General features: G+C 34.8%; 1 protein-coding gene across 9 annotated transcripts in view; it reads right to left on the bottom strand.

Moving 5' to 3' along the window:
- Tenm1 (teneurin transmembrane protein 1) overlaps positions 1–14,094 on the bottom strand; it is an 875,459-nt gene that overhangs the window by 171,782 nt on the left and 689,583 nt on the right. For all 9 annotated transcript variants that reach the window (XM_070039761.1, XM_070039760.1, XM_070039769.1 and 6 more), the window contains 3 exons: positions 9,292–9,477; positions 7,762–7,785; positions 5,732–5,878 (listed from right to left, as the gene is read on the bottom strand). In XM_070039761.1, the coding sequence (XP_069895862.1) occupies positions 5,732–5,878; positions 7,762–7,785; positions 9,292–9,477 (357 nt within the window). The remainder of the gene's footprint in view (positions 1–5,731; positions 5,879–7,761; positions 7,786–9,291; positions 9,478–14,094) is intronic.

Below are 14,094 nucleotides of genomic sequence, written 5' to 3'. Positions count from 1 at the left end.
ACAGAGAAAATGCTATTAAATCATTATGCCTTGCCTTTTATTTTCTTATTTATTAAACACTGAAGTACTTTTGTGACATTCAAAACATGAAGTTAATTGATCCATGAGTTTATACATGCTCATATTTACACATGGTGCTGTTTTCTAGATCTAAAACACTATACTGCAAGAGAGGCTTGCAGATAGCTATTACTTTTAATGAATGGTAAATTTTTATGATGAATGATACTAGGAAGATCATTTTGTTTTGGGTAATTTCCTTACTGATTTTGCCAATGAATATGAATATAAACCACAGAAAGAGTTTCTGTAAAAGAAGCTGGGACAAACACGTGATAAGTGTTTAAAAGAGAAAAAAGTCACGTTTATGTTGATAAAACTCTTATTATGCATTTTAATCTCCCTGTCTTTCCAACCTTATGATCTTTCCATAGCACCAGAGACTACTATACTTTTATAACTAGAATGCATAAAATAGCATCTTTATTGATTGTGGAAGATCTTATAAAGCTCACAATGTTCTGTGTAATTCAGTCCCTGTCCCCTTTTATATACTAGCATATCCCTAACTTACTATGTTCTGGCAATAATGACTTCCTAGAAGAGCCTAGTACATTTCTACCACAGGGCACTTGTGCATGCTGTTTCCTTGGTGTTGAATATTCTGAATAGTCTCCTGAATCACTCAGATGTAATTATGTCCTTTGACATGTATGCCTCTCTCAGATTTTTATAGCAGTCTTCAAAATTTTAAATATATAACCTTTGGTACGAATTCTTATTTAATTCTGTCTGGTTTGCTAGATGATAAGTGGAGACATAAGTTATATTGTTTACAATTTCCTTCCCAGTGTCACGCATAATACTTCATAAAGAATAGTAATGAATGAATGGGAAATCAGGTACTCAGTGTGAAATGTTTAAGTGAAAGGTAAACATTGGAGTTAAAATTTGAATAAGCACTATCCAATAAAACAAACTCCAAGTTAGGAATGCTCTACTGTTGTGCTAACACAATTAGCATGCAGCTATTGTGCACTTGACAGTTTTAATAAATTTTAAATTCTCCCACGTGGTGAGTGGTTATTGTACCAAACAGTGGAACTTTTTAATGTCTCCAAATATTTACATATTGGTGATCTACAAAATTATCCAAACATATTTAAAACGTTTAAATATTTTTGTTACATTTACCATTTTTTTCTATTTGGTTTCTTTATTTACTTTTATGTTTGATAACTGTCTTCCCATGATAAGATATGCCATTTCTATTTTCTTTAGTTACATACATTTGATTTTTCTTTTCCTTTTATTCGTTAATCCAACTGAAACATTCTGATTTATTTGATTCTTCAGACATGAATTAAAATTCAAGGTTTATTTTATAGTGCTGGGGATAGAACCTAGGGCCTGTGTATATGAAGCATACTTTATACCACCACTGAGTTACATCCCTAAGTTACAATCCCTAAGTGTTTTTCTTTTTCTTTCTTTCTTTTTTCTTTTTTAATGGTTGTGGGGCTTGAACTCTACACCTGGGCATTGTCCCTGAGCTCTTCAGCTCAAGGGGAAGAGCACTATACCACTTGTACCATACTGCCACTTTTGGTTTTCTAGTGGTTTATTGGAAATAAGAGTCTCACAGACTTTCCTGCCTGGGCGGCTTTGAACCATGATCCTCATATCTCAGCCTCCTGAATAGCTAGGATTACAGGTGCGAGTCACTGGCGCCTGGCCAGAGGTTTTTTTTTTTTTTTTTTTTAATTAATAGCTGTCCCAACACAGTTTACCTCATAATACTGGTTTTCATCACTGATTTGTGTGTGTGTGTGTGTGTGTGTGTGTGTGTATGTGTGTGTGTGTGCGTGCACAAGCATCTGTGCTAAGGTTTGAACTCGAACTTTTCTCACATATTAATTGATATGTAGGAGGTTTTGGTTATCATATTTTTTTGAGAGGTCAAATTGGTAGTCTTTATTAGAAAGCCAGTGACTACGAGCAGACACATGTCCCTAAAAAACTTGCATCCTTGAAAACAGTTAAGACTGTTAGGAAACTGAGCCATGAGGGTAGTAATGAAAGAGCAGACAAACAATCTCAACAAACCAGATCAACTCTAATGGAGAGTGGAAATAGGATGTCATGGTGACCTGAAGAAAGTCAGGAGACAGGAGGCATAGCACAAAATGGCAACTGAGCTAGTTAGGGCCTAAGTAGGGTGGTGACCATATTTTTAAAAGAACAAATTAGAACACATGATTGACAAATGAACATCTGGTTACCATATATTAAGTCTCCTTCAGTCATAGGGCTGTGAATGTGGCAGGTGCTTGTTGACTAAAATGAAGTCAAGAAAAGGGATACATGAAGTCAAGGCATTTGATGGGTTTGTGACTTCTATAATAATTAGTTGGCTTTCTTCCCTTCCTTCTTTCTTTTCTTTCTCTTTTGTATTATTTTACAATTTTTTTTGTGACAGGGTTATGCTAGCTTCCAGCTAGCTATAAAGCACAAGTTAGTCTCAAACTCACAATTTTTCTGCTTCAGTCTTCTAAATGCTTGGATTACAAGTGTGTACCATCATGTCTACCTCAGTAATTACTTTCATGCTAAGAGTTTCCTTTTTTTGCCTGTTAAACAAAATCCAAAGATGATTTATTCTGCTTTGTTTCAGTGTCCAAGGATCTCTTAGGTATCTTGTACAGAAGTTGTGTCACCCACATATTCGATGCAGCTTAATTAGTTACAAAGAGTCACAATGCATTGAATCAGAGTGTTACTAAAGTCAAGGCTACAGGAAGAAACAGCATTGCAAATGAATATTCAAAGCTAATTAGGATGCAAAATAATCTTGACATGCTTTAAGTGTCAGTTATAATATTCACTAATCAGGTAGCAGCCACTTGAAATAACTGCTTGAAAGTGATATTTTTTGATTGGAAGATTTCTTGAGAGTTGCACTTTTAAAATTAGGACCACGGTTTTTGAAAAGGTTCAATATACACTTTCTGATTTAATTTAAAATATATATACATATACAAACAAGTATGAAACTATTAATCATCTTTAGCTAAATGAATCCAGCCATTCTGGTAAGCTAAGAAGCTGAGATCACCAAATGCAGAGTATTCAAAATATTCTTAGGGGTAATACAAAAACATTGTAACAATGTAATTATTGGTCTAATATCTTATTCATAGGGCTAACAGAGGTTATTTCCACTATCTTTCTATTGCAAAGTAGAATTGAATCTATATTTATCATCAATATCACCTTAATCCTACTAAAGGCAAAATGGTAATTGAAACTCTCAAGGAGCTTTCTGCCATTGTTCTCTAAAGCAACACTCATAAAACCACAAGTTGATATCGGGTCTTTGGTTTTTAATTTGCATATTGATACACAGTTCTTAAAAGGACTATCAGAGGTCAATGCATATTCAGTAAAATCTTCCATATCTTTTCTTTATCTATACATACCACAGACACAGAGAATTGATAACTTATTAATTCATTAATATTTAATTGATCTATTCAGGGAACATTTCAGACTGCCTTGAGGTGACTTTGAGGCCATAAAATGTTTGAAAATTAAATATTTAATTGTTTATTACTTGAAATTTAGTTTGGCTGAAACTCAACTGAGTTAGGAATTACAACTGAACATAACCTTTCAATCCAATACATCACCTGAGAGATCTGTTTCTACAACAATGAGACAGATCACCTATATTATGCATCTTGGATCTATCATTTGATTGGTATATAATCTTTAGCAACTTGACTTTTCTCTATCTCAGTTTTCTCATTTTTAAAGTAGTACCAATAATATGTCCTACACTTTAGAGATTAAATGAATTAATTCACATTAAGGGCACAGGACAATGCCTAGTACATAGTTAACCCTGAATACAAGTGAGGTACCATTATTCATTATAATGGCATATAACTATGGGTCATGGGTCATGTTTGACATGTACCAAGAAAAATTTAAAGTCTAATAACTGCTTGTTTATAAGTACCAGGAGAGATTCACGTCTGACTATCAGGTTTCATGAGAAGTGTGGCTTGAATTAAGAATTTAACTATGGACAGTGAATTGATGTGTGTAGAGAAGAAGTACATAAGTAAGAGGAAGAAAAAAAAAGATGAGTCTTGGAGGGTTGTAAAAGCCAACTAAATAATTGAGCATTGTATATTTAATAGAATAATCTTGCTCTGGTTTCCCAAGTGAGGTTTTCAATTTAGATGGTTAGTGAATAGTCTCTTCAGAAAATCATCCAAGTTTTGTGTATGTGTGTGTGTGTATGTGTGTGTCTATGTGTGTGTGTCTGTGTGTGTTTGTATATGTAAGTATTCATGGTATCTTATCTTATAAGTGTTTTACTTGAATCATTTCATTTAATACTTATAAATACTGATTAAACAGTTAATGCCATTATCAGTCCCATTTTAGTTTGTTCTAATCAGAATAAGAAAGCAACTCTTACATTCAATTTAGTGCTTAAGCCATAACTGTTTCCTTATTAATTTAAGCCCCATGTTTGGATTCAAATTACAAGGGATGAAATTGTCTCAGCAATATAGAAAACTGAGGAGTCAAGTTTAATCATTAACTTCATTTTAAGACAGTATATCCTTGAGCAGAAAGTATGAGAAAAAAGAAGTGATTTGGGCTATTTTGAGGTCTGATTGTAGAATGTAGAAGATGCTTCAGTTAGCTTCACTAAAACAGTAGTGGTTACTCTGTGCCTTCAAAGCTGCATGTGACTCATAGTATCATGCACAGGCAAACTTGGTATCACTGAACAACATAATTAAATAATGTTCAGGAGCAGAAAGAATTTCAGTAAAGGCCCCAAAACATAGTTGGATAGGAGGAATTATTGCTGGTTTTCTATAATGCAGAAATAAATCTATTGATTATAATAGTGTATGATATATTATAAGATTACTACAAATGACTAATATTTGAGAAGATAGAAGTACTTATTGCCTTAGTTTTATTATTATTCATCATATACTACTATTGAATTATTGTACTGTAATCCACAAATTGCTACACTTATTATGTCTCAATAAACATAACAATACATAACATATTATGTGCACAATTTCCCTTAAATATAAAAAGCTATCATTTTAAAATTCAGTGTCCTGTGAATGATACTGTTGCTAAAATGTAGAGACACAAAAGGGAGCTCTATATGACTGAGAACACAGAAAACATTTTGTAGTGTATATAGTATTATGTACACTAACATCTGACAGCTTGAACAGTGGTATGTTAGCTTACTTTGTCATAGTTAATCCTGTATTGGTTAGTGTGTGTGTCTATGTGTGTGTGTCTTTGAGAATGAACAGAGAGAATGAGAATGAACACTAAATTGAAACTTTGGGTCTGTTACTTTCTCCCCGCGTGACCTTGGATAAGTCACTTGCAAGCCTATCCAGAGCCTTTGGTTTCCTATGTATACATACATAGGGAAAATAATAGTACCTATACTTCATAGAGTTATTGTGGTAATTAAACAACATATGCAAAGAGTTTGGAATAATACCTAACTACAATAAATTAATATGTTATATATTAAATATTATGGAGATAAAAATAGTATGGCTATATATAATTTAAACTTAAAATTCTTAATGTTCATGCAACAAGGTTGGTTACTACTATGCTAGAGACTGGGTTATTTTTTTCTTATATTAAGTTTTTATAAGTGACTCACCTCCATCATTGTCCAAGTTATCACCACAAAGCATTTCCATGACAATATTGCAGCCTGTTCCACTCCAACCCACCTGACACACACAGTGCCAACCATTTTGATCCAGTGTGCACCGCCCATTTCCAAAGCAGAGCCCTGGGCATCCATCTGAAAAGACAGCAGACAGTAACAATCACAGAAATATCAGAAAGGGATTGTCTAATACTGATGCATCAATTGTGTTGTAATCAATTGGGCTCCATTCAGATGAGGTATTGAATAAATGGAAGAGGAGCTTGCTTACTTGCAAAATCTTCCCAGGAAACTTGTTATTCCTTACTTTTCAGTGTTCTTCCTTGGAGAGCTCATTAAGCATTATTAATGCTAACCCCAATTCCTAACTTCTGGTTCAGATAGGATAAAAACTATGGTGGTGACAAGATTTTTCCCCCCAAAACATTCCTCCTTATCTTAATAAAAATTGGATGGGTAATGCTATATATAGTTATAGTCAATGAGTTTGGAAAACATAGCTGTTTCTATGAAGAAAATCTCTGACTGCTTCTAGCCTGTATGATTTTTTCCTCATGATGTATTGTTCCTGGACTTTGGTATGTTGGTATATAGTTTAGGACACACTATTCCTTATAAATATGCAGCAATTGCTTTGCATCTATTCACATTTTCGTGATTATTATTGATCTGAGAGCTAAGGCTGAAAAATATTACTTTTGCGTTTTCTCTCACAGAAGCCAGTATAACAGTATGCCTGTAATAATGCTATTAAGTGCTTAGCAAATGTTTATGGAATTAAGGCATGCCAGATGTAGATTTTCTTAATTCTGTAGAATAACTGAAAAAAGTATTTTCAATAGGACAGAATAATGGAGCTTTATCTATCAATAAAAGCACCAGCACTCAAATTGGTCTCTCTTTGACTTTTTGTTTCTTCTTCTCTAATAGTCCTAAAAATACCCTACTATTTCTATAAGCAGGTGATGATTAGGGTCTAAAAAGGGGTTAACTTCACATGTGTCAAGTAAACAATGGAGATAGCAAATATCTTCTGAATATTTTTTCCAGTAGCTCTACAAGACCAGACCTCCATTTTGATAGCCCAATCAACATTCTTTTCATTTTTCTGTATTTGAAAAAAATTCAGAAGTATAAAAGAGCAGAAAAATGAGCTTTAAAATCTGTAGAAGTAACCCAATGTTCCTTCCAAATGGTTTTCTAAGCAATTATCAACAGGCTAGACGAGGAAAAACCTTTAAAATGACAGATGGCTTACTAGAAAATATGAAAAGTTTTATGTGTATAATTTCTTCAAGTCATGGCTTAGAATGAACATACATAGACTATAAAAGGGAATTTATCTAGTTCCATTCTATTGGATATTCAAAGTAAAAGGAAAAATTAGAGATAATTTGGGACCTATTCAGCTTCTGAAGTTGAGATGATGAAAGACACCAGGGCATCCAACAGAATATCTCTTGTCTCTGTCAGAGGCAGAATCCTAGAGGGATGGAGGATGGTATACTTCTAAGGGAATAATACTTTGCCCTTGTAAGGATTTAAAGTCTTTGCATATAGATGTATTTATTAGAATATTAAAGAAACAGTTTAGCTGGCAAGCTGTACTGTTGGCAGGTTCAAACACACCAGATACAGACACAGACACAAACACAGACACAGACACAGACAGACAGACAGACAGACAGACACACACACACACACACACACACACACACACACACACACCTCTGTACAAAGACAAGAAATATTAGTTCTTAAAGTTGCTTACTAGTTCATTCTATCCTATGGAATTTTTTTCCTATTGGACTTGGAAAAAAAACAGATTATCTTCCAATCCAATTAATACAGTATATACCTGACAATATTAAACTTAAGTAAAATTACATAAAATTAGAAAACAAAATCAAACAATACATAAAACAAGAAACCAAAACTAAAACCTTCTTCTTCTGTATGCCTATATTCTGCCTAATACATATCCTTTTGCTTTAAAACTGATGAGAAAAATGTCTTACCTCGAACAGCATCTAAGTAGTGAGCTAAAAAGGAAAAAAAGTGGAATTAACTGAATTTCTGGGAGAACAAAGCTATGAAACATATTCTAATGGTTTATCATCTGTTGCCTGAGAAAGTCACTTCTGAAACACCTCAGCTCAAAAGTTTGTACACAGGCCTGTGTAGTTTGTGAGTAATATTTTCTGTGGGGAAAATATTAATGGCCTTTCTGCCAGAAACTCTATTAGGCTTCCTAAAAAAGTGTCATATTTCACTAAAAGTATAAAATTGCATTTTTACATTTCAGTAATAACTTCTGTAAAAGAGCATTCGCTTCCACTTCTTATTGGTAATATCTTTCAAAGAGAGTTCTGGAATAACCACCTTTGGTAATCATCACAATATTTAAGTCTTCTTATGTGAAGGCAATAAACACACTCTAGTGCAGGAATGTAATTATTGAAGCTGCATCTGAATCTCAATCCTCACCACATTTTTAATGAATCTTAAATATTTTCCACAGTCACAGAAGAAGACTGACTTTACCATTAGTAGACTACTAATGCATTATATTAAAAGTATATATTATACATGTTATAAGTAGTATACATTGCTTTGGTAGGTTCCAATCATTATAACAGCATACTTTCACCTAAAAAAGCTATAGTATAGTCTAGTGGGAAAAAGTTCCACAAACAATGAGCTGTGAAACCAGAAGATCATTCAGGCCCTTGCTCTACATGTGTTTTCTGTCTAGTCATGGCCTGCTATGGGAACATTGCAACTCATTTTCCTTATTCAAACTTATTTTCCTTATTCCTCATTGCACTTGTCCTTCTGTTAAGGGTTTTGATTTGCTTTATGGGAAAAAAGTTCTCTAGTAGAAACCTCAATTACTACTAGTGTCTTTTATAGTGAGAAGATCAAAATGGTAGATTAATTATTGTATAGGTTTTCCCCTGTCTATAGACTGAAAATGTGTGAAATTGATGACAAAGGGGGAGAGAAGATGGATGCTCCTGATCAAATGTTCTGTAGTACTGAATAAGGATAAACCATTGAACACAGATGTTCTATTGATGATAGGTCAGGAGTGCCTTCCTCATATACATTAAAGACAGACTCTAATGATATCAAATGGCCCCTCTTAAAATAGTCCCATTTAATGAAATTGCCTTTAAGTGCTTTCAACTGAAACAACCTATACTTTTCAAGAGGAAAAATGGATAGTGAATATTACCTTTACAACAAAAGCACTTCTTTTATTAACTAATGACACTCTATTCCAATGTAACATATTTCATTTGTGTAGCTCAAAGCAGTTGAAAGCGCAAAACATAAGGAACACTGAAGTAATGAGAAATAAGTAGGATATTATCAACAAAAGAAAACTCAGTTCACACAAGTTTCAAAGTTAGACAATTCTCCTACCTCTCCTATTCTTCTTTAACATCTAATATGACTAATCACAACTGCCAATTAGATCACTAGGCTGATCTTGTTTCTTTAATTAGTCCAATTTACATTGGCCAAAGAATTCTAATACTTACCAATTGTGCAGTGGTCACCTTCCCATCCAGGGCTACACTCACATTTTCCATCTTTGCATTGACCATGCTCAGCACAGTGAGAATGACAGGAGCGTTCTTCACATGTTGGTCCTACCCAGCCTTCTTCACATTGACAAATTCCCCTTGAACAGACCCCATGGGTACCACAATCCATTGTACAGAGCTCTGTAGGGAATTCAAAGAAGTTGTATTAACATGTTATTAAAAACAGCATCCATTCCTTCCAAAATACATTAGAATCTATGAACATCTGTCTATTGGTGCATTCTAAACAAAATGATTGTGAACATTTAATGCAAACAACATATATTTAGTATCAAAATAAATAAATAGAATTTGTTTAAAAAGATTGTCACATAGCTACATATAAAAATAAACTCTGAGTCAGGCGTCGGTGGCTCATGCCTGTAATCCTAGCTACTCATAGGCTGAGGTCTGAGGATCATAGTTCAAAGCCATCCCAGGCAGGAAAGTCCATGAGACTCTTCAAATAAACCACCAGAAAAACTGATGTGGCACTCTGGCTCAAGTGGTAGAACTCTAGCCTTGTGCAACAGAAGGTCAGGGATACTTCCTAGGCCATGAGTTCAGGCCCCAGGAATGGGAAAAATGATCACAGATAATGCTGAGGAGATTAGATATACTACAAAAATCTCTGAGGAGAAAACAAAGTAATAGTACCTAACTTCAGGAATACATCTTTAATAATTTGAAAGACTAGCTCTCTCTTTTTCTTTTCTTTCTTGCGAATATGAGGAGTTCACTTGAGCCTTGTGCTCTTGCTCAACTTGCTTGTTCACCACTGGGTCTCTATCACTTGAACCATTTCTCTAGTCCAGCATTTTGTTGGTTAATTTGAAAAGGAGTCTCTCAGACTTTTCTGCCCATTCTGTTGTCAAATCACACTCTTCCACATCTCAGCTCCCAGAGTAGCTAGGATTACAGGTGTGAGCCACTAGAAAGCATCTGGCTGGAAAGAATAGCCAAGAAAATTTATAATATTCAAAATGTAAAGCTCCTAGTGACAATAATTAATTGGTTTCTCTGATCACACAATCAATATTTGACTTTATTTTAAGCATATAAATGATTCCTGGTTGATTAAGATACACAGCCTTCTTATCCTGAAATGATATTAAGTATTTAGCCAATGGGGTTGTGTACTTGCTCTGCTCAAGTTCTCTCCTTTGTATCCTTGACTTCTTGATGAGAAACGTTGAATATTAATAAAGTCATAACAGTATAAAATAAAATAAAAGCTTAGCAAGGCTCTTTCGTGATCTAATTCCCTTGCTAGAGGAGAACTGAGAAGGAATCCATTGGGATTTAATGGTCATAAGTTCTTGAAGGAAAAAGAAAGAGTTCTGGACACTAACTTTATTTTTACATAGTCTCAAATACTGCAATGGGTTTGCTATTAATATAGAAGCATTCAGGTGTAATTGCATTAATCAATTCCATAGGTAGTAGCATGGTTTTTTCAGTATGTGGCAATCTGGATCAATTTACCAACTAATTTCTTTCCAAGTATTCTTTTAAGGTTGAGGTTTATACAAAAAGAGGAGTAGATTTTAAATAAAGTAATCTACACGGTTTTGATACTCTCTGCTTAATTGTCATGTGCAACTTAACATTATGCACTCTCTGACTTGTGTTAAATATTTGACAGAAAGAATAATGCTTAAACTTGGTTTGTCAAACTGACTTGAGATGTATGTAAAGGTAATACAGGAATTCCTCAAGATTGAATATAAGAGATAGAAAGGAAAAAAAAGTTTGTCTTCAATTAATTAATAGACAATACTACAATTAGTAGAATGGGGAAAGGCTGAGATGGTAATAAGGGCCAAGGAACACAGATAAATATTAAGCTATGTCAAGAGAGTACAATAAATATCAACTAAGCATTGGAATAGTCATTCTGAAAGGCTAGTGCTAGAGATACAAAGCTGATGGTCTTTGAAGCATGAAACTGATTGATATCCCCAAACAGAGATTGAGAAATAAGTTCTGAAATATTCCACTAATGTATACACTACCCTATTACAAGCACACATAATTAATATTTGTCAATTAAAAAGAAAATACAAAAATGTTCAGATGACATTAAAGGAAAATGAATCTGTGCATGTATGTGAGGGGGGGGAGGATATCCTTCAATGGATATTGTGACTCCACTCCTCTTTCTTTTTTTGGTGCAGTGATAAGATTTCAACTGGTATCTCATATTTTCTGGGAAAGTGCCCTATCACCTTAGCCAAGTCTCCCATCCCAGCTGGCTTCTTCATCCTCTTAGTTTCATGGGTGCTCTGAGGTTAAAAAGTCCTCTGCTGAGCATTCCCATCATAGATCGACACATCTGAAACCATAAGCCCAAAAAAATATTTCCTCTTTGTGTTTGCTTTTCCATTCTTTTTAAATATATTTTTATTGTAAAGATACTGCACAAAGGGGTTACAGTTACATGAGTAAGATAATGAGTACATTTCCTATCAAGCATTGTTACCCACTCCTTTGTTTTTCCCCTACCATCCCTTCCCCCAACTCTCCAACTTTTCCCTCCCTCTCCCTCCCAAGCTGTGAAGTTCATTTGCAACAGTCTTGTACATCTCATTGTTACAATGGGTCATCCTGTATGCTTAATTCAGCATTTTCTTATTTCCCGTCCCCTCCCCAAATTAAAAAAAATGTATATACAAGATGCAGTGCACCAGAATAAAATACAGTGAAAATGGGTTATACCATGGGGGAAGAACATATAAAAGAAGCAGAAAAATCAAGAAAGATAAAAACCTCTTGTGTCTTAGGATTCATCTCACCTAACATCAACTTATCTTACCTTTTATGCTTGTCACAGACATATACTTGTTACTGCAAATAAGGAAAACCATGGGACCTATGTTTCTTTGGGCCTGGCTTACTGCACTTAATATAATTTTTTCCAAGTCTTTCCATTTCCTAACAAATGGGGAAATGTCATTCTTTCTGATGGAGGCAGAGAATTCCATTGTGTATATATACCACATTTTCTTGATCCATTCATCTACTGAGGGGCATCTGGGTTGGTTCCATTATTTAGCTATGGTAAATAATGCTGCAATAACCATAGTTGTGCTGGTAGCTTTAATATGGTCTTGTTTGTGATCATTTGGGTAAATGCCCAAAAGTGGGATTGCTGGATCATAGGAGAGCTATATGTGGAGTCTTTTGTGGACCCTCCACAATTGTAACCCCTCTGTATGGTATTTTCACAATTTATATATATGTACTTAGAACTCAAAAAACTAAATCTCCGAACAACAAATCCTCAAAGAAACAACTACCTGATTAATAAGTGGGCTAAAGACTTAAAGACTTCTCTGAAGAGGAAATTAGAATGGCCAATAGACACATGAAGAAATGCTCAACGTCTCTGCAAATAGGAAAACCATGGGACCTATGTTTCTTTGGGCCTGGCTTATTTCACTTAATATAATTTTTTCCAAGTCTTTCCATTTCCTAACAAATGGGGTAGTGTCATTCGTTCTGATGGAGGCATAGAATTCCATTGTGTGTATATACCACATTTTCTTGATCCATTCATCTACTGAGGGGCATCTGGGTTGGTTCCCTATCTTAGTTATTATGAATAATGCTGTGATAAACGTGGTTGTGCTGATAACTTTAGTATGGCCTTGTTTGTGATCGTTTGGGTAAATGCTCAAAAGTGGGATTGCTGGGTCATAGGGGAGCTCTATTTGGAGTCTTTTGAGAAACCTCCATACTGCTTTCCAAAGTGGTTGAACAAGTTTACATTCCTACCAACAATGCAGTAGGGTTCCCTTTTGGCTACATCCCCTCCAACATCTGTTGTTATTAGATTTCTTGATTTTAGCCATTCTAACTTGGGTGAGGTAGAATCTCAATGTTGTTTTGATTTTGATTTTTTTTTTTTTTTTTTTTTTTTTTTTTTGTCGGTCGTGGGGCTTGAACTCTGGGCCTGGGCGCTGTCCCTCAGCTCTATCAGCTCAAGGCGAGCGCTCTACCACTTGAGCTACAGCGCCACTTCCGGTTTTCTGGTGGTTTATTGGAGATAGGAGTCTCACGGTCTTTTCCTGCCCGGGCTGGCTTTGAACCACGATCCTCAGATCTCAGCCTCCTGAGTAGCTAGGATTACAGGCGTGAGCCACCAGCGCCCCGGCTGATTTTGATTTTTTTAATGGCTGGAGAAGTTGAGCATTTCTTCATGTGTCTATTGGCCATTCTTATTTCCTCTTCAAAGAAGTCTTTTTTATTTTTTAAAATTTTTTTATTTTTTTGAGATTTTTATTATTATGAAAATACCATACAGAGGAGTTATGATGTGTTTGTTGCTTTCTATGTCCCTTCCCCATGATATAACCCCTGCTTTCACTGTATTTGATGTTGGTATAATTTGTGGAAGGGAAAGGAAAAACAAATCGTTTAAATAGGGATACAGGTGGACCCATTGCAACAATGAGATGTACAAGTCGTTATGTTGAAAAAGAGAAGTCTCTCTTTAAGTTTTTAGCCTGCTTATTAATGAGGTGGTTGTTTCTTTGAGGATTTGTTGTTAGGGGATCTAATTTTTCGATTTTTAAGTATATTTTATATATGAGAACCTTGTCTGCTGTATGGCTAGTGAAGATCTTCCAGTCTGTGGGCTTCCTATTGATCTTGCTAGCTATGTCCTTTTCCATGCAGAAGCTCTGCAGTTTCATGCAATCCCATTTGTCCAACCTTTCTTTGATTTGTTGTATTTCCAGGTCTTTATGAAAGAAA

This window comes from Dipodomys merriami, unplaced genomic scaffold (genome assembly GCF_024711535.1).
Source record: "Dipodomys merriami isolate MVZ:Mamm:240054 unplaced genomic scaffold, mDipMer1.0.p SCAF_3, whole genome shotgun sequence".
In the NCBI taxonomy this organism is placed as follows: Eukaryota; Metazoa; Chordata; class Mammalia; order Rodentia; family Heteromyidae; genus Dipodomys; species Dipodomys merriami.
This window is presented reverse-complemented; position numbering and strand designations above follow the sequence as displayed.